We start from the raw sequence: 21,700 nt of genomic DNA on the forward strand, positions 1-21,700 counted from the left end.
TTTGGTTGGTTTTTTTAATGTTTTTTTTACAAATTGTATAAAATATACTTTCTATTACAGGGCAATGGAAGTTTTGGATTTTTTGCTGACATTCCAACGTAATCTGCGTTTAAAGGTAATGATGGACATTGAAATGAGCTCATTTTATTACAGCAACAGTTAACATATTGAAAAATATCCATTTGTATCATTTGAATAAAGGGAGGCTATAATCTCATTTTAATCAATTGTATTAATTAAAAACATTTGGCTGACTATACTTTTTTAAACGATATGCAATAATGGTTTTGTTGACTTCTGTACACATGTTGTGTGGCCTTAAGTGTTTCAAGTAATATCCCATTCTGACTGCATTTCAACACATATCATTTCATTGTATAGTAGCATATTTTGCATTTTTAGTCGAAAGACGTCTTAGTGACCTAACACAAACAATATATGATTTCAAGATTAAATTCAATCATAGTCTTGGTGATTGCAGAATATTTAAGTAGATTATCTTCATGTTTTTATTTATTTATTCATAGGCTTTTGTGACCAAATTCAAACATGGAGAGCAGAACTCATTTTCAGGAAAATCACCACTGATTTTAGAACCTCTGATGTATGAAACCTACAATCCACATGAACAAATAAAGTAGGTATACAATTTCAAAATTATCGTAAAAGAAATCTTTGACACACTCATTAACAATTTTGCATATTTATTTTCAAGGGAATGCGTGAATGATATGTTACACTTTGTTGTATGTTTCAGAAAAGCTCTCAGACACCAGAAGAAGGTCATTAAAGAACTGAAAGAAATGTTTAGCAATTCATCTATATTTGAAATTGATTCAACAACATTAGTTGTAATGGTGAGATTTGCTCCTGTATTTTATTTTAGTAGAAAACACTTCTTTTATTTTCTTATCCTAATACATATGCTAAATTTGGCTTAGTTAAATTTGTAATGTAATTTAAGAAGCTCCTTTAAGAGAATGAATTATTTCAGTCACTACCCAAATATTGTAATACCTCTGTGTGGGGATATAAAAAAGTAAGACGATATGAAAAATACAATCAAAAACTATTAAATTTGTCACAGAAAGTCAGTCAAAATCATGTTCTGACGACAAACGAAAGCACAAACAAAAGTCTAAAAACATCATATTGGAAGTAGATACTGAAACTTCATACCCAACTAGTATCAACTCGGGTACTATGGACAATAAGATGTTCCTGCTCAATGAAGGGCACCGACGTATTGTAATAAGTCAAGGTAATAAGTTGAAATCAGTATCACCAATTCCTTTTGTAATTGACCATGTCATTTGATTTCAGGATCTGTCCAATTACAAATATGACAGGATGGTGACAAAATCTTTAGATATATTGAATAAGCTTTATTCGTCACAAATGGACATGTTTCAGCTTGCAGCAAAGGCACAGGTAAATATGCCTTGGGGATTATTCATTTTAGAATTAAAGGAAGGTATTTCCTTTATTGTCACGTAAGACTGTCTTTTGTTATGACATTAATCACCAATGTATAGTACTTTTGATAAAGACAAATACACATACAGGAATTAGGAATGTAAGCAATAAGGCTTTATATATAATATTTTTTTAGAGTTAAATATAAAGAGAATTCATTAGCTAAAGGAGTTTTTCGTCAAATGTTTGTATAAGTTGTTTGGCAATTAGATTTATAAACAATAATACATGGAAATTCTTTATTGTTATTTACATATATTAAAGATTTGTATTGATATTTAAAAAATATATTTCTCTATTTATGAATTCGTTAGCCAGAAGTAGAATTTCAAAAAATGACAACATAACTATTTGCATTAGAAAGGTTTCGAAGCAGGAGAGCTACATAATTTTGTTTTCGTATTTGAATTTTTTCTGTCTTCTTTTAGATTTTGTTGACCCAAGATTCAGCAAGGGTACATCGTGAACTTCAGAGAAGCCTTCCTGTTTTACGTCGACTTGCAAAACAGAAGTTGAACGATCACCAAATTCTCCTGATGGGAGAAATATTAGATGAATTAGCAGAGTATGTCTGAACTCTTACTAATTTATAAAATGAATATCCAACCAGCAAAGATTTAATTTCATATCTTATATCGTTGTGGTTCAATTTGTGAGTAAAAACAGCTTGATTACATAATGTACAAATTTCGTTGTTTTGCCAATTTGCATTTTTTGTCTTAAAATAATATGTCAAGATATTCATCTATAAGTGTTAAATTGTATACAAAAATATCTAACATTGTTATTATAATCTGTCTTACTTATTATAAATGTTTCTTATCTATTTACGGTGCAGATAAAGCCCACAGTTGTACTCAGTGGCATATGTACATCATATTAAAATATAATATTGTTTCCCCGTTTGTCAGATGTACATCAAGTTAAACTTGTCATATGATATTTGTAATAGATTTGTAATCATTATTTTTCAAGATTTTGCCATCTACCAAAGACACCAGAGGAGCCTCATTTCATGAATCAAAATATCCTCATAAGTCATGGTGAGATTTTTTTATTCTTATATTACATGGCAAGCGTATTAAACAACCTAATTTGAAGGTACTTGGCATCATCTAATGGTAAAATGAAAACAGCACTAGCTTCAAAATATGGTCAGTTATGTTATTTGATACTTGCTATGCTACATGTCAATAAATGTAATCGTCTCTTTAAATTGGATAGAACAACATACCTTTTAAATTACATTTCAGTTATGAAAATTCTATTTTGCACATTAATGAAATATGTATTATGTTTTACAGGCATTCTTGCTATAGTGATAGATATTCTGTCTCAGGAAATTGACACTAAATTAGTGGTATGTAAAAATAACATTATTATTCATAAGAATTTACTTTTATGCGGTTAGCAAAACACATAACAAGAGAAATAGTATTTAGTTGATAAAACTGAATTTTGATCTCTCTTAAGATGCATTTTCTATCTTGATTTCCTTGATAAATGGTTATTGCTTATGAGGACGCAATTAGGCCAATGGTTCCAAATGTGGATTTGAAGTCAACCTTCAAAAGTTTAGGGACGCTACCATGAGTTAGTTGACCGCGTATACCGTTATGGAATATCTGAACAGACGACAACAGATATGTTCCAGTTGTCGTAACCACAATGCCGTCCTATTTTCTCGAATGTGGCATTACCGAATGTGTACTTATATGCGTCACACGACGTGTGCCACGTGCCGTGCAGGATCTGCTTACCCTTCCAGGGACATGATATTTCCCCGGTTTTCGAAAGAGGTTTTATTGTTCAATCTTAGTTTTCTATGTTGTGTTTTGTTGACTGCTGTTTGTCATTTGGTCGTTTTTCGTTTTTCTTCGATATTTCATTTTTACATATCCTTTCAATATCATCCGCCTTTCTTCGACAAAGTCATTGTGGAGATTAACACAAAATAAATAGGCAAATCATATAAGTATATTTAAAGAATATGATGTTGATTAAGAAAAAAACCATTATCCAGTCAGTATTTAAAAATTTTGTTTCTTTAAATCAGGAACAACAGTACCAAGGTATGAAGAAAATATTTTCTAAAACATTGTGGCTGATGAAGCTTCTAGCCAGAGAAAACAAAGAAGTTCAAGAAAAGCTGTTTCAACATCTGGATACACTTTTATCGGTTCAGATTGTACCATCAGATTTAGCACTGGCACTCAAGGAGGTATGTTATTTTATAACTTTAGATACTGACAAATACACACACTATTATATATTAGATCAATTGTTGTTTTATTTTAAATCATTTTTTTTTTCAAATTGTAGCATTTAGCATGCTTTTGACAAGTAAAATATTTGTTTATTCCGTCTGCTTATTTTACAGCTATTTGTTGCTAATCAAAGTACATGCTTGAAAGTGTCATCAAAACAAATTCAAAAAATTGTACTGTTGGCAGCTGACTATCAACAGGAGGCACCAGAATTTTTAGAACTTTTAAATGTCCTTGTGAAAGTGGACGGACTTGACTTAACAATAAAGAGAAATCAGGCGCTTGTTATGAAATACATAATGCAAAATTATAGAAAAGCTGCATATGTTCTTGACCAGCCACGAGATATGAGGGAACAAATTCTGACAAATAAAAGGGAAAAGGGACATTTAGCTTACTATGTCCGATTGGTGGACCTTCTAGCTACATGTGCAGAGGTAATTATATCTTAACAGTTGACTAGTACTTAATTTTTTTATTAGAAAATGCAGGTAGAATATCCCTTCAAAAATTTAAAAAAAAGCAAACATGGATTTGAAAACAATCTAAATCGCTTTTTCAAAAAGAAACGTTACCAGGTGCGTGGATAGAGTAAGTACTTTATTCCACCCACGTATCGCCTATTATGGAATTTCAGTCAAATCCAGGAGTATGCATCATGACTTCAACACAACTAAACCAATCATAATGTCAAATGGACAATGGTTGAAAACGACATTAAAACAGAGGAAACATATGTTATCATCATAAGCAGAATGTTATCATACAGAACAATGTAGAGATTCACTAAGTTGATGACCATGAAAATTGTAAAGTAACAAATTTCAGTCGTGGTTTTGTAATTGTTTTCGGTACATGAATCAGTTGGATGTTGTTTGTATATTTTTCATGTCGGGCAAATCAGTATCAGCTATCTAAGTGTATTGTTAGGTACTTAAATGGTTGGTTATGCTATATATTTAATACTGAGATTGTTATGGTTCTAAACGTTTGTTCAATTAATGCGCTTTCTGTATGTTGAAAAGTCATAATCCTCAACACTTATTGTTGAGAGGCAACCGTTTGCCTATACAGGATATGTAACTGACATCCGGTTGGTTGGGAAATATATTGGAGTGTAACATGATCGTTCTAACGTCAAAGAACCATTACTACAACGTTTGCATGATCCGTTCATTTAGTTGAAAGGCATGTAATACTACAAAATAAAGTGTGGTCAGGGACGTCTGTGTTGCCCCAAATATTATGAGAAAAAAATAAATCAGAAAGGACTGTCATACAGATGGACGTTAAACTTATCTGTTTATATTAAGTCAGTAGAAAGTGTCTATACAAAGCCTAATTGTTCTCATGGATGTCGTTTGGAGTGGTTCTTAAATCATCAAGTATATATATATATATATATATATATATATGGAGAGCCTTGTATGCATCCTACATTAATTTGTAGGAGCCTTTGCAATAGATAATTCAGCTGATCTGTAACAATTCCATCTTCATGCCTTACATGTCATGTACTGTGTTACGATGCTAGATTAAAACTGACGAGGAAAGGTAACACCCGGCCATCGAAAGCTTTATTATTGTAAAGCCTAGGTGGTCGAGTGGTCTAGAGCGTTGGGCACAGTGCAAGGCGATTTGTTGCTACGATATCTCAGTAGCATGAGTTCGAATCCCGGCCAGGGAAGAACAAAAAATTTGCTAACGCAAATTTACAGATCTACCATTGTTGGGCTGTTAGACGAATTATATATATGGACATATACTGTTTCGTTCCAAATTTAACAAATGAATAAATATCAAAGTAATTAATTTCCAGACAGATGACATTAAATTTGGTTCAATAACAATGCAAGTGTTTGATACTATCAGACCATCCGTATTGATTTTTTAATTATATGTAGCTCTACTGGCAGCTCAGAGGTTAGACGTTGTCTACATGCATGTCTTGTTGACGTAAATAATTACAATGAGTAATATACATATTCTAAATAACATGTTTGTACCTTACAGGGAGAGAATAAGTTCATAGAATCATTGTGTCAAACGATACTCCCTGTTCAGGATCTATTATGGGTGATGAATCATATATCAATAGACAATAATCTGAAGAAACCTTTTGTGAAATTCATGATATGGGTGTATATGAAGCCAGTTGGAAATCTCGTCGAAAGCGGAGGGGCTGATCTGCAACATGATAAGTAAGTGGTCAGAGAAAGATGTCTATTTGTTGGATGCATATATAAGTTATATATCGAAAGTATACTGACATTAGCAACACTAAGAGTGTCACATGTGAAGCAGATTCTGCTTACCTTCCGGAGCACATGCAATCACACCCGACTGTTATTTGGGTTCGTGTTGCTCAGTCTTATGTCATGTTTTGTAGACTATTTGTCTTTTCGTCGTTTCTCATTTTTGTATGGTGTTGTTAGTTTGCCTTCGACCTATGGGTTTCAATATTACTTTGGTATCATTCGCCTCTCTTTTACGTTCAACAAAATATCACTGAACCAAAAACACCCTAATTTAATCATGTATTTAGATGCAACGTGTGTCTTATAAATGCAAGTTTTAATAATAAAAAAAAATATCCAAACACCAATATAATTTCAGAGTTATTTTAAGCAACGATATAAATGTTATATATGAACTATTTGGAAGTAGGCTTAGTTTATAAAACGGAATGATTTACTATCAAGCAGGTAATAATTATGCTTAACTTTTATTACAGAGATTTGTGGGACTTCATTTCGGCTGTAGCAGGTTCAATTAATCAGATATCTGATACCATGTCTCGACATTCAGAACGAACCGTCAGTTTACTCAAATCACCGCCAGATTTCAGGTATGGTTGTTCTTACTTATTTAAATTTATGATTTGTTTCTCTATAAAAGACCGTTTATGAATAATTGAAAATCGCACTTTATATATTTAGAACCTATTTCATGATTTACCTCCATCAGGAACATAAAATAGACGAATAAAACAGCTAAATTACAGCTAATTACACTTTATCCCGAATATTTTATATTTGCGAATGCTCTTATTTTCTTGTTGTATTTGTTTAATAAATTTAACTTTCAAATACATTTGTTTCTTACAGTTTTGTAGCGGATGAAGATGACCCTAAAGAAATTTTACATGGCAATATTTTCTTTATATTAGATGCTGTGTTGCCTTTCCTTGAGGTAATATCTAAAGGATTTAAAAATATTGCGTTTTAAATGTAGTTTTCTGCGCTTATAATATGAAGGATAAGGAAACATATTTTATAGATCATATTTTTACTATATATATATCCGTTATAAGTGCAAGTTTTATTGGTTAACATTAGTCGCGTTTTTCAGTTGATGTTCAGTCATATTACTGCATCATCAAAGAGAATGGCCAGCTATGTCTTTCTCTACAACATATAGATTTGTAAACAGTAAATTATTCATATGAAAAAAGTAAAATCACTAAAATACTGAACTCCGAGGAAAATTCAAAAAGGAAAGTCCCTAATCAAATGGCAAAATTAAAAGCTCAAACACATCAAACGAATGGATAACAACTGTCATATTCCTGACTTGGTACAGGCATTTTCTTATGTAGAAAATGGTGGATTGAAACCATGTTATATAATGTTATATAATTTCGTATGTAGATTTTTACGTAGATTTTTGACTTGCTTTTATCAAATGGTACTGCAAACATTTTACCTGTTACGCTTGCACCGACATATTCCTATATTTAGGTTCTGATACACTGATATATATTCTGGTAGCACGAGCATTAGTATGTAATTGATGATTATTGGTATTTATTCAAAAGAAGAAGTTGCTCCTAGAACAAAATCGGCATTTAGTAGAAAGTCATATGAAATCTTTTTGAAATTAAATTTTGTATATTCAAGGTATTCTATTCAATATTTTATTCACTTGACAAAGACCTATACCCGACTGAACTGGATCATACAGATACACTTGCTAGTGGATTTGCGGTATGTGTTATTATGAGAATTAATATAACTATAGCATGAGAAATAAATACGTATTCGAAATTACTGGATAGATGCTATGTTAATTGCGTCTTCCTTATATTTCTTCGGGTTTTCATCTAATTGTCTTTTCTTAATATTGGTAGAAATACGGATCTTGACAGTTTTACATTTTACTGTAATATGACAGAAAATATTTATCCCTACGTAACATTCATAATTTTTTTGTATTATGAAATAAATGGTCATGTTCTATATATTTCAGTCGCTGTGCGAGTCAATAGGCTCTTTGTTGACATCACCAGCACATATGAAATCACTTGTGGCAACCGTTACAATTTTAATATCATCATCAACTGCTCCAAAATCGGTAAGTGTATTCAACTTTCACGACACAGGTACATACGAAAAAAGGATAGGATCTAGTCGGTTTGGCGATTGACTTTTTTCTCTTAGTGCTTTACATTATGAAAATATTTGTGTATTAGCACTGTTTTGATGCCGCAGATGGAGGACTGCTAGTTACGTAGAGTATCATCTGTCTGAAGATTGTATGACATACTAGGTATGAGTTAGATGGTACTATTGTAAATAAAGTTATAGTTCTATTAATGTTAATATATCTATCAGACCAGAAGGTTTTTGTTATGTCTTTCTTTCCTTTTTTAAGTCAATTCGAAATTGATGGTCTTTTAAAAAGGTTTGTTATTTTTGCTTTCCAAACCCTTGGTATTAGGCGTACATGAAGAAAGTTATTCAAGACACAAGTGTTGTGCCCATGAAAATCGTTAGGAAGCATTTATATGTAATGCAAGTGTTGTGTGACTAACAAAGTCATTTATGAGACACATGCAGCTTTGGTCGGTTGAGAAAAGTTCTAACCGAAATCCTCTTAAACAATTATTTGGATATACTTCATTGAAAAATCTTGCAGTACGTGATAAATCAAACTTTCACTTAATAAATGTGTGGCGTACAAATCGCGTTTCTGAATTTTCCGTCATCAGGAACCCTCATACCAACAAAAGTGAAAGCCAAGGATGTATTACTTCCTTAACACGCAAGAATTATATGATCGAACGTGGCCTAAACGAATAAAAAAATTCATCTAAAATCAACTTTGCCTGAGGGAGTTGAAACCTTAGTTTTTTAAATGACTTCTCAATTTGTAAACGGCGAATTTAATTGCAAAAGTGTGTTAAAAAATCATGTCAGTAATGAGCTCCGACTATTGTGGTATGAAACATGGTCAAAAACCCATCCAATATTTTTGCGTCACTATATGTACACATATCGTTTTAAAAATACATAATTGTTTCATTTGCAAAGTTTAGGCACAGAAAGCACTTTTTTGGTTTTTTTGTTTTTGTTTTGTTTCGAAAATATTCTCTTTTAAAATATCAAGCTTTTCATTGTAAGAAAAAAACTAAACTTTACTAAATAGAAAGGAAAGGATATGGAGTATCCATTCATGATACAAAATCAGTACATGAACAGCAAAAAAACACGAAAAGCAAAGGACTTGTTCATTTGAAATAAAGCATAACAAAATACCGAACTCTATAAAAACTTACAAAATATAACGTTATTAACCAACAGAACGAAAAAACAATGTGGGTAAAACCAGGTTTTTATAGCTAGCCAAACCTCCCACTTGTTTGACAGTTGCTTATAATTCCGTTATAATGATAACATTTGGTGAGCAACTGAAACAGACATAATAGGTTTTATGCCATGGTATTGTCATTTTGTTTCGACTTATGAGTTTGAATACCCTTTTGGTATCTTTCACCTCTCTTTTAATGTGCCAATAAATTGGGTCCAGCAACCAAAACTTTGTAAACATACAATGTTGAGCTCTTTTTTCCAATTTACCCCCTGATTACAGGTTTAAGTATTTTCCTTCCAATAATTAAAGAAGTCTAAGCTAGAAAACTGTTAATTAAAATTTCTTCAAATATGTTGAATAATTCTTTTTAGGCTAATATTGGTGCTTTGGATAAATTTACACAACAAATGAGACTAGCAGATACTAAGAGTGATGTAAGAAAGGTATGTTTACTTATCTAATTAAAATTTTGAATTTGGTGTTAATGACAAATTATCAAATTAAAGACAAGTCATGTGAAGACAAAATGTAAAAAGTCAGAGAAAAACAAGTCTGCAAAACATAATTCAAACTTAAAACCAGGTCACATCGTAAGATTTGCAGGCATTTTAGACATGTGTTGTGTGATGGAACAATTGGGATCTAGCCGATAAAAAACGGTAATGTACTTATATAGTGAAATTAAAATAGCACTTTATAAATTTGTTGCATCCGTAGCATTTTTCTAAATTTTCCTTTACCAGTAAGCTCAAATCCAAAAATGCTAAAAGTCAAGGATTTAAAAGAGACTGAAAAAATCGAAATAATACATGTTTCATTTATTATTATGTCATGATTCAAATTAGAAAAAAATTAAGTTTTTCTGTATTAAAAAATTGATATAGGATACAACAGAGACAGCTAAGTCTGCCTCATATCTGACATCTTGGAATTGACAATGAGGGTCGGTTGAGAACAAAATTTTACAACAAAAGAGATGATTTCAGCTTCCTACTTGTGAACCTGTGATATCTTCCAATTGTCGTAACCATAATTCCGTCCTCTTTTTTTGAATGTAATCTGCCGTATTAAGACTTATCATCGGGTGTGCTACATATGCAGCAGGATTTGCTCACCCTTCCGGAGCACTTGAAATCAACCGTGGTTTTTGTTGGGGTTCGAGTTGCTGCTTAGTTTCTATGTTTTTTTGTTGTTTTGTGAATTGTTGTATGTCTTTTTTGTCGTTTTTCGTTTTTTTGCCATGACATTTTCAGTTTTTTTTCGTCTTATGAGTTTGAATAATCCATTGGTATATTTAGCCACTCCTGGTCGTGTTGTTTTGACCATGTGCAAGTCAAGTACATATCCAATCGAGCTTTATTTGGTGTTTGTATATTCTGAATTGTGAGTTTGTTCATATTGGTGTGATCAGTAGTGTCACAAATGTGAATTTGTTGATAAAAGTTCTTATTTGCATATCTGTATGCAAAGTTAACGGATCTACATGGTTTTCTGGTTATGAGGAAATATTAAAATGAATTACTTAAGACTTAGTTTGTACTATGACGGGAAAATGGTGTCAACAGAGGAAACGTTCGCAACACAGCTCTTCTGTCGATTTGAAAACGTATTAAGTTAAGAAAACACGTTTGATATTAATATCTACATAATTAAATTTCGTAAGTATATGAGAGGGGAAGTGATCACAAACGACCTTGTGAAACTATTCAGAAAAAAAAGATAATGTCGGAGAGGCTTTTGGCAATGTTATTTTCTTTTCCTTATCTAATTAGATAATCAAAATCATGCAAAACTATAAATTATGCAGGGAAATATGGAGTATTACTGCAATGAACTGGAATTGAATGCCAAATTTCATACATTTGCCAAAAATAACAGCATTATTCATAGAGGCCACAACACTGTTCAAGCACAAATGAAGTATAAATCTAAAAGAGGTAAGTAAAATACCATTGGATTAACTTAATGAATGCTTTTCATTATGATGTAGCTATGATCACTTATGGGTCAAGTAGATTGGTAAAAACATTTTTTTAGAGTAAACAATTTGCAAATATTGATTACATGGTCAAGGTTGTGTTTACGCATTTTTGCAAGTCATATTTACAAACAAAGATATGAATGAATAATTACAAGTATAACAGAAAAGACTCAGTTTTTACCAATACCTGAGCAAACTATTCAGATAAAACTTAAGCTTAATGTGTTTTCCTGTACTTATCTGATTTTGGAGTGAAACAAAAATAAATCATCAGTATTGAAGCTTGTATTTTACAAGACAGTTTTAGTAGCTTCCACGGTCTTACTTTATCAATTTTTATTTATTATAGATATATTGAGATCCTCCTGGTGTGCATTTGAAATCGTGATAAACTATATACATTTCTTGCTTGAATGTTGCTTGCAGAGGCAAACAATGATTTTATTACATGTTCTTACTTCCAAATATAGAATATACAGAGATTGGAACTAATGAAGAGCTACCTCTTGGAGAAGAATTTCAAAGTTTAGTGAAATGCTTTTGTGAACCACACGAAAAAAATATTTCCAAGAAGTTCCAATTAGCAAAAAAACTACTGCAGCAGTTAGAGTGAGTGAAGCAAATTTCATACACCTTCTTTCGACAGTTTTTTGCAAACATATACTTACGATACTTACATTTAAGATAAACAATTGAATCAGTACAATGTAAAAACCCTATCTGAAATGATAATTTAATGTTAAAACAACAGCACTTAATCGATCTTTTTTCGGAAATTAAGTTATACCACAACGTTAACACTCTGCATAATTTTTTCTATCTTTATTTAATATGAGCGGCTGGAGAATACTGTTTAAACTAATTGCCTATAAAATCATCCTTCAAGATCTGGAAGTATTAAAATTAAAAAGGTTATTTCCAATTTCTGTAACTTTTCAGTTGTATCAATATTGAAATTACGGTCTGACATTTCAATAATCTATTCGATATCAAGAGAAAAATTTGAAACCTTATTGTGCAACTATGCTTAGTAAATAACAATAACATGCAGTAGCAGTTCTTTTTCACTTGTTCCATTGATTGATAGCGTTTGATTTTGTCCGATTTTGGACTTCCCCTTTTGAATTTGCCTTAGAGTTCGGTATTATTGTTATACTTTTTTATGCAACGTATGTCACGCTACAAAAAGTTATTTTTATATTCAACTACTCAAAGGCGAATATTTTTATAACACTTATCCGGTAATAAATGCTTACCAACAAAAGTCTCATTAACATCATTTTAGACAATATCCTTTATCATAAGTCAGTGCAATCGAAAAAAAACTCCTTACTTTAAAGATCAGTATGTACCTGTCATATTTTATGCCTATCAATAGCGACTAACATTCTTAATAACATGAGTTGTAGGACCTAATGAATATTGACGACTTAGATTCTTAACATCCTGACTGCACGTGCAATAGTTCCCCCTTCATATATAAACATTGTCAATAATACTTCTCTGCGATATGTGTTATCCAAAGGCCCGAAATACCATTACCCTAGATCCATTAATTGGAAACACTATTTTGAAATACTGATTCAGTCGACGATCATGCACGGCAATATACTAAACTTGAAAAAGTAGGCATAAATACCCTTTCCGAATGTGTTAAGGCTGTGATGTTGTTGATACAAATTAGAATAAAAAAAACTTAACTCACGCTACCTCAATCTTAAAAGACCCAAATATTACTAAGGCACCTATTATGCATTCGTAACCCATATGTTATTGTCCCCGCAGATGAAGCCCCAAACAAAATATTGTGTGTAAACCACAATACATAAACTGCTTGGTATTGGAGATAGGTATTGACAATTCACTTGGGAGCACACATCAAACAATCCCACGATACTTACTATAGTATAAATAATTGAAATAAATTGATTAATTGGCTGTCGACGTTTTTATTCACAAAATCGGTTTAATACCACAAAATATTTGTAAACTCGAAAGGCTTGTTCTGCATAGAAGGTAAGTATTTTGACATGTTTAATCCTTGAAATAAATTCGTCATTGATACCAGGTTAGTATCACCCGTTTCGTCAACAAAAGACTCATTAGTGACGCTCGAATCAAAAAAGTTAAAAAGGCCAAATAAAGTAAGAAGCTGAAGAGCATTGAAGACCCAAAGTTCAAAAGATTTTGTCGAATGCAGCTAAGGAAGTCTATTCCTGGGGTAGAAAATCCTGAGTATTTCAAAAAATGCAAAGTTTTGTTAACATTAAATTTCTTATTATGACTAAATCAATGATAATTAATGTCAACACAGAAGTGTTGACTACTGGACTGCTGATACAATCGGGGACGAAACCTCCATCGGGAGTGGCATCGGCCTAGTGGTTGTAAATTAACTCATCATAGATACAAGTACTAAAAGTGTGTAATCAAGACGCGCTTTTCGTCTAATGAAATGTATTTGTTCATCCTATGTAAACATTTGTAATTACATTTCAAAATTTAATCTTAATGGTATATCTCTGTAGGATTTCATCTAGACAAATCCTAACATCAACAACAGCAACAGTATCACAAGAAGATCTCGACATAAAATGTTTACAAATTCTCAGAACTTTTATTCACCAAGAAGAAAGAAAACTTCGAGATGATTGGGATCAATATGCTTCAGATGCAGTCATAAAAAAGTGAGACAAAATTATATTTAAATGACGACGCATTATACACGCCGTCGGCAATTATGCTTTTTTGGATAAAATGTCTATTTTTCTATGATAAGACAAATATACTAGATTCATTTAATAACATATAGTTATTGTTTGATTTCTTGTTGAGTTACATCCAGCAAGAAATTCTGCTTGCACACCCAGGATAAAACTGTTGAAACAATAAAACACTTAGGAGATTTATAGTAACATAATTGGTAGACTTAGACACTAACTCGAATTGGCCATATTCATTTCGGGGCCAATTGTTGCCGTTCAAAAGACAAACTTTGGACAGTAATTCTACTTTAGCGTGGGTTTCTGCTTTTGACTAAATATTCTCGACTTGTTTTGATCGAGTCACACATCCTGAAGAGTCCCACAATATATAGTGAGTTCGTCATGTTGTGCCTATTATTTTATTTAAAATGTTCACGGTTATAAAAGAAAAAATCAATTGTTCATTTGCTTATGAAAAATCATACTTGTTATAAGTGTGTTCCTGGTGCAGTACAAATTTAATTAAAAATATGAATTATCTTAATATTATTGTGATATGTGATGGAAATGTTAATTTCTATCAATATGCGTGTAACATTAATATTTTCTAAAAGGTTAACACATTTCAGAGTACAGGCTTGGATTATTATTCTTCATTATTTTAAGGCAACTTGCAAATATCAAAGAAGTTCAGACAGCTATAAATTCTCACGATTTTGTTGGTAAAGTTCTTCCACATATAGCTAGACGAAGTGATGCCATTGTTAGAGAGGTCCTGGCATTCTTGAGTTTGATGTTGTTCAATGCCAACCGAGACGTTCAGGTCAGTCAAAATAATTTCAGAACACAAATATCTTAACAAAGATTGTGTTTATTTATTCTATGATAAAATGATAATGATGAACGATATTACATAAAACTGCTCAAAATTTACTAGTTGTAAATAGTTATTGTGCATAGTAATTTAGTATTGCACTCTCTTTAACTCTTTTACAATATCTTCATGTCCAAATGTAGCTAGTTTTATTTTGCACAATTTAAATGAATTAGATAACATTTTCCGTTTACATTCATTTAATTAAACTAACTAAGTCGGAATTATGACAGTTTTGTTCCATTCTTTCTGTTGGTTAATATAGTCAAACGTTTGATTTTGTCAGGCTTGATGGGCTTCCCCTTCTTAGATCTACCTTGGAGTTTGGTATTTTTGTTCATACATTTTTCTTTAATGAAGTCTATATTTGGTAAGAAACTCATCATTACAATAACATAAATTTATATATTTGTAGAAATCTTTGCTCGACTACTTCCTCTCGACACGTGAAGAAGTGTTTTTCATGGCTGTTCGTGATAGAATGCAGATATCAACAAATTCGATTAAGGAAAAGTAAGCGTTATAAGAAATATTTGATATAACATGATATTTTCAATATTCTTATGAATTTAGTTATTTTCAATTTGTGACATGTATTTTGTCAGTTGTAACACACTACAATTGTATTAAACAGAACAATTATATATATATATATGCATGATTATAATTTTTATAAACATTTTACTATGAAGTTTTCATTTGCGTTTAATTTATTTTCACTCATACACTGTTTTGTTTTTGATATTGCAGAATAATTATATATACTCAAATCCACTAAATGAAAATAACCATGTTTAAGATCAAGTATTATACCATGCATATCATAACACTGTTGAAAGTAACATACAGAATAACCTTGTTTCTGCGCATTGGTGACCTTTTGAATGATGTTTTGAAATATTAGGTTCCTTGCAAGACGGAAACACCAGGAAAAGAAAGGGTATAAAGTGCATGGATTGAACATTTTATTTATTTTTTATGTTTTATATAGAGTAGAGAAATTCAATAGGACACCCTTACAATCAAAATAGAAATACATTTCATAGATATTAGATATCGTGTTGAGAACCATTTTTACACTTACATGTATCCCTATTATGTTTAGAAGAGCCTCTTAGCTATTTTCAGTTGGTTTAATTGATTTTGTTCAATTAGAGGTAATGGAAATTAGAATATTTTGTAATGTGCAAAGAAGATTAACGTTTCAATCTTGTAAAGATATAACGGATTTAAAAAGAAAATCATATGAAACCTTGTTCGTCAGAGATTTCTTAGCACCGATTATGAAAATAAAAAAAAATTATTACTTTTTTCATCTTTCAAATATAATTTCATAGACACTTACACTAATTTTCGATTCTTTTCAAGTATTCATAATAAGAAATACAAATTTAAATTAGTTGTTTGTAGTGATAATGTTTACATTGTTGATGGTTTTAATGATTGTTACAGGTGCACGATACATGACTTTCATTCGTTTTTCTTTATTTTGTCAGTTGTTAAGAATATTGCACAAACTCTTTATTGAATTTAAAAATAGTAAATTTGTATATAGGTATGAAAAAAAAACTTTTGTGACAATTAATTTGTATTACATTTGCTTTGAATTTTACAAAATGATCAGTTTTAATCATACAGGCTTTGATTTACTTTGAACAATAAAAACACTTTAAACATAATTCTTCTCTGATGCAATTCCAAAATTATTATGTATACAAATTCCTCATCAAAGATACCAAGCTGTTAACAAGATTAAATTGATATATTTTAGGAGGTCATTACTTGCCCAGCATCAAGCAAGGGTGAAAGACATTATGTCAAATCTTACAAGTTTTCAGACAAGTATCTCAGCAGGGAAAAGAGCTTTACAAGTAAGATATTTCAAGTGCATATGTCGTATATGATTTTAGTATTTGATATACAGGTATTAAATACCATAATAAATTAACGACAACTAAAGTCAGCGTAATAAAAAAAGGAAGATTTGGTATGGTTCCCAATGTGGCAACTTTTGACAAGAAATGGACATGTTGAAACACCAAAATTGTGAATTGATATGAAATATGTTTGAATCAAACCAGTTATTGTAGTATGTTAACCTAAACATATAAATCATCGTAGGAAAAATAGAGTTGACTTATTTGTATAATAATAAATTTGTATACATTATAGTCAGTTTAGAAATAAGGAAATGCCTGTACCAAGTGAGGAATATGACAGTTGTTTTCCTTTCGTTTGATGTGTTTGAGCTTTTGCTTTTGCCGTTTCAGTTTCGAAATTTCAGAGGAGTTCGGTATTTGTTTTTACTTTTTTTGTGTATTTAATATATACTTTTTCTGTATTTGTGATATTGCAGATGATACAAACATACGAACTACGGTTAAAAAGAGATAAAATGCAGGGATGGGTAAGTCATGAATGGTATTAGAATGTCATTGTTGATAAATAAAATAATACTGGTGAAATGAAAAAGATAAATCTTTTATTAGACCAATACGTATATATGCACAGATAAAAAGACTAACCGACAAAATTCAGAATTACATATTTTATAGCCAACGATATTGTTAAAAATGTCTTTAGTAACTATTTGTGGTTCGTTTTTTTAACATTGTACACATTTGTGGGAAAATGAGGAGTTGAAGATCCCGTTTGTTCTTCGTAGTCTACCGAATAACTACGCATGCACCTTTAATAGTTTGGCATCGAGAATCAGTGAAGAGACATGTATTGTCTAAATGAGCATCTGATTCTGTAAAATTGGTACTGTTAGTGTTATTACAAAATGAAAATTATAGTAATAATCAATTTTGATGCGGCATTGGACTTTCATGTCTTGTTGACACATCGTTCATGTTGGTTTAGAAATCGAAATTTTTCGTAACACTATCTCTATTTTCATGTACAATAATTACATTAACAATAACTATCAACAGGAATTGATCTGTTATTTAACAACCTTGATATGACATGTGTTTTCAGAACAAATAAAAAATTAAAAATAAACCTGCCTGCGTATGACGCTATGTTGATAAAGATAATTTCGTGCCTTGCAAAAGTCTTTAACTCATTTGAAAATATTTGTTGATCTTAGAGTGCACTTAGTAGAGCAAAGGAACCATTGCCACTAAAAAAGCGGAAGAAATCTAAGAAGAAAAAGAAACCACCAGAAAACAGGAAGCCACCAAATCTAATTCACTCTAATGGTATTTCACGTGATAACAGTAATGAAGCCCTACTAAAATCACCTGATACACCAGTTGAATATTCTAAAGATGTAGAAATGGTCGATGTATCATTAGATGTAAGCTATATAGTTCATATTCTGTTAGAAAAGTTACATTTATAAGCAAAATCATCGGTGATTTACTTGTCAGCTGTTTTACTACATTTTTACATTAACATAAACGGTAACAGTCATTTTATCTGCTTGAATATGACTGCTATTTATCATTCACTACATTAAAATCACACTGAATTTTTCAAATAGTAACCTAATTCATTTATTTTACACGATCGTCCACGTATTACACTATTTACTTTTTATTTGATCCCATAAATGCAAATAGTAACATTGATGTCTAGTTAATACTACTATAAGAATGTGACAAAACGTTGCTAAATCCTTATAAAAACACCATTTGCTTCGGCAGAATGCGCCTTGGTTACGTTGCCATAGTAGCCATACCCATTCAGGCGAAATTAAATAAGTAGTATTCCAATGTAGGATAGAAATGCTTTCTCTATTCGATAGATCATGCAATGCGTTTCGACTTCTAATGCAACCTATAGTACGCTTTAAATTTATAGTACTTTGTAAATTTCATTTACTGAAATAGACATTACTTTAAATTCTTATGCATACAGTATTCAGAACCATGCCTGCAGATGGAGGAAATATCTGTTGACATTTTGGTAAATAGTTTTTTTTTCATCACTATAAAATATTCTTGCATTCGTATTATCATCCTCTTGCGCATCATTTCTATTACTCAATCAAATAATGGCTTTAAATTACATCATTTCATTCATTAGTTTTCATTTATCATTGATCATGGAATCAATTAAACATAAACATCCAAATGTTTCATATCTCATAAAACCCAGTATCACATTATTATCAGTATGTTTTGTTTGGTAAGTAGTGTAGTTTTGTAAGACCTTGCTTTGTAAATTTCATATGTTATGTTTGTTTGGGTAACTTACCCAATTTTGTCAATAAAACAGAACTATAAACAACTATCATACAAATGGGAGGTTTAGCAAGCTATAAAACCAGGTTTAACACACCATTTTCTACGGAAAATGCCTGTAATAAGTCAGGACTATAGCAGTTGTTTTTCACTTGTTCCATTGATTGATAACGTTTGATTTTGTCCGTTTTTATGGACGACCCCTTTTTGAATTTGCCTTGGAGTTCGGTATTTGTGTTATACTATTGTATCAATAAACTTTCAACATTACAATCATCAAAAATGTTTGCATATGAATAAAAGCAGATGTAGGGTATGCGCCAATGTCAGCAATTAAGCGACAAATTTGACCATAAAAGTTTAGAGGACAACATACAGTCTTCAATAATTGACAGATGTTTATACAATATGTTAAGCTTCAAATCGTTTTAAGTTAATAGGACCTATCACAAATAATAGACATTATCCATTTCTCATAAAAATCTAATAATTTTTCTGAATTGTCAGTTTTAGTTTAATAAATAGATGAAGAACACATATGTGTCTATTCATCTTTAAAATCTATAAGTAAACTACAAAGTAATAACGAATGAAAGGGAATCGTAATGTCAAATACGTATCCACTGGTAATCAGAAGGTTCTAACAAGGTATGACTGTAAAATCAATGCTCTATCCAACAATTGCAAAATGAACTGTTTTTTTCTTCTCTTGCAGTAGTTTGTATTGTATTGTCTAGCATTTTTATGAATTCCAACGATATCAGAAGTAATATCTTACTTCCTATACATTTATAGGAATATAATTGGTTAAAAGCAACCGCGTGGAGACCGTGTATATTCCATATTGGGTTAGTAGGGTTCCATATTGGGTTAGTAGGGTTCCATATTGGGTTAGTAGGCGGGGCTTATTTCAATACACGGTTAGTAGTAGTGTTACGTCCCTTTATAAAAACAACACGGTGTTGAGGAAAAATCTTAATGGTTTTAACAGAAGAGAAATTGATGATGAACGATTGAAATAAATTCATAAAACACATTTAAAGCTAACAAGTTGTTATTGTTGGCATTAGTTTTTGTATAGACCAATGGAAGTATGTTCTTAATACTAACGGAATTGGAGACTTGATCACTTTGATAGGCCACTAGTCTCAATACCACCTGTTAAGGTAGTCGGTAAGATATATTCGTTACATAGTGCCTGTCTAAGTTGTTTTTAAATACAATATACGATTAGTAAATATTTAATACGTGTTTATTGTATACTTTTAAGCTAATAAACAAATAATATTTCATGGATGTATTTTATCAAAACTATGCAATACGGATTTGTTTTTTTCTATTCCTAAAAGCGTTTTGTATTTTGTTAGTATATTAAGCAGAAACAAAACAATTGTGTAATCAATTATATTATAAAGTAATAATGTATTGCAAATGTTGCACTAAAATATAGAATATATAGATATATATCACTTGTATATGTATTACAACATTTCAAAGTGCCTTCTTTATTAAACCTGAGGTACAGAAAAATAATTAAATAAGGATTGTGTTTTTGTTTATTTTATAAGGATGAAAAGGCTGCAGTGGAACTGATAAATTCAATGGATGATGGGGTAGGAGATATGTTAGAGTATAAAGATGATGGATACATAGAATTGGTGCTGAAGCTTCTAGCAAGAGTTTGCGATGGACAAAACACAGATCTACAGGTTAGTTTTAAAAGAAGCACTATTCATTGTGTAAATATAATTTATATTTGAGCAGAGAAATTCCATTTTCTTGCCTAAATACAGTAATTCATAAATTATTATAGATGAAGGAAATGGTGTTTAATAAGGGCTAATTGAGCCCAATTTTCTGCAAATTTGCATTTAGTTCAAGATATCCGTTAGTGATTAGTATATTAAAAGTTGTGCGCATACAAAATCCGAATCAAGAAGACGTCACAATATTCATGGAATTTTATCGATTTTCAAATTGTTCCTAGTTTTCAAATATAAAGAGCATGTGAGAACCAACTGGATAATATAAAAAAAAACAGCCAATTATCCTTAAATATAACTAACTTATGTATTTTTTGTTCATCTTCAAACAATTAAAATAGTAATATCATACCATTCGCCGTCAAAATATTCATAATCTTTAAGTCCTTATTTAGATAACATAGTTGAATATCTTTTAATTATTTATTCATTTTCAGACATATATGAGGGAGCAACCAGACAACGTAAAATCTTTCAATATTGTTGGGGAAACTGCTCAGTTTTTGAATGTTGTATATTCCACTGTTAATAGTAAGACCATAGCATTAATCATACAGATCTTTTCTACGCTGAATGAATTTTGTGCTGTAAGTATTTCATGAACATTGGTAGGTGTATCATTACAAATATGAAAAAATTACCGGTTCTTGGCAGCTCTAAGCCTATCGGGGATATCACTGTTGTATTTAATTTTGACTGCCGATATGGAAAGAAGAAGCATGTGTTATCTATTCCTTCTAACAATACATAATTAAAGGTTAAAATTTTCAACCTGATATTGCTTAAAAATTATGTCCTAAACAGAATTATCAGAATCGGATCAATTCTAGGGTAGAAGCATTAAAAATA

At 31.0% G+C, this 21,700-nt stretch overlaps 1 protein-coding gene across 1 annotated transcript in view; it reads left to right on the forward strand.

Annotated features, from left to right (window-relative positions):
• The window catches only part of LOC127700407 (inositol 1,4,5-trisphosphate receptor type 2-like), a 162,621-nt gene that overhangs the window by 123,445 nt on the left and 17,476 nt on the right, over positions 1-21,700 (forward strand). The window contains exons 29-54 of the mRNA XM_052203853.1: positions 61-115; positions 528-637; positions 758-857; positions 1,324-1,431; positions 1,905-2,041; positions 2,452-2,519; positions 2,781-2,836; positions 3,533-3,697; positions 3,857-4,180; positions 5,757-5,944; positions 6,478-6,591; positions 6,851-6,935; positions 7,643-7,729; positions 7,992-8,096; positions 9,707-9,778; positions 11,143-11,272; positions 11,787-11,925; positions 13,845-14,003; positions 14,688-14,844; positions 15,311-15,408; positions 15,800-15,835; positions 16,667-16,766; positions 17,252-17,302; positions 17,990-18,199; positions 20,657-20,797; positions 21,289-21,438. Of these exons, the coding sequence (XP_052059813.1) occupies positions 61-115; positions 528-637; positions 758-857; positions 1,324-1,431; positions 1,905-2,041; positions 2,452-2,519; positions 2,781-2,836; positions 3,533-3,697; positions 3,857-4,180; positions 5,757-5,944; positions 6,478-6,591; positions 6,851-6,935; positions 7,643-7,729; positions 7,992-8,096; positions 9,707-9,778; positions 11,143-11,272; positions 11,787-11,925; positions 13,845-14,003; positions 14,688-14,844; positions 15,311-15,408; positions 15,800-15,835; positions 16,667-16,766; positions 17,252-17,302; positions 17,990-18,199; positions 20,657-20,797; positions 21,289-21,438 (3,145 nt within the window). The remainder of the gene's footprint in view (positions 1-60; positions 116-527; positions 638-757; positions 858-1,323; positions 1,432-1,904; positions 2,042-2,451; positions 2,520-2,780; positions 2,837-3,532; positions 3,698-3,856; positions 4,181-5,756; positions 5,945-6,477; positions 6,592-6,850; positions 6,936-7,642; positions 7,730-7,991; positions 8,097-9,706; positions 9,779-11,142; positions 11,273-11,786; positions 11,926-13,844; positions 14,004-14,687; positions 14,845-15,310; positions 15,409-15,799; positions 15,836-16,666; positions 16,767-17,251; positions 17,303-17,989; positions 18,200-20,656; positions 20,798-21,288; positions 21,439-21,700) is intronic.

This window comes from Mytilus californianus, unplaced genomic scaffold (genome assembly GCF_021869535.1).
Source record: "Mytilus californianus isolate M0D057914Y unplaced genomic scaffold, xbMytCali1.0.p SCAF_5, whole genome shotgun sequence".
Classification (NCBI taxonomy): domain Eukaryota; kingdom Metazoa; phylum Mollusca; class Bivalvia; order Mytilida; family Mytilidae; genus Mytilus; species Mytilus californianus.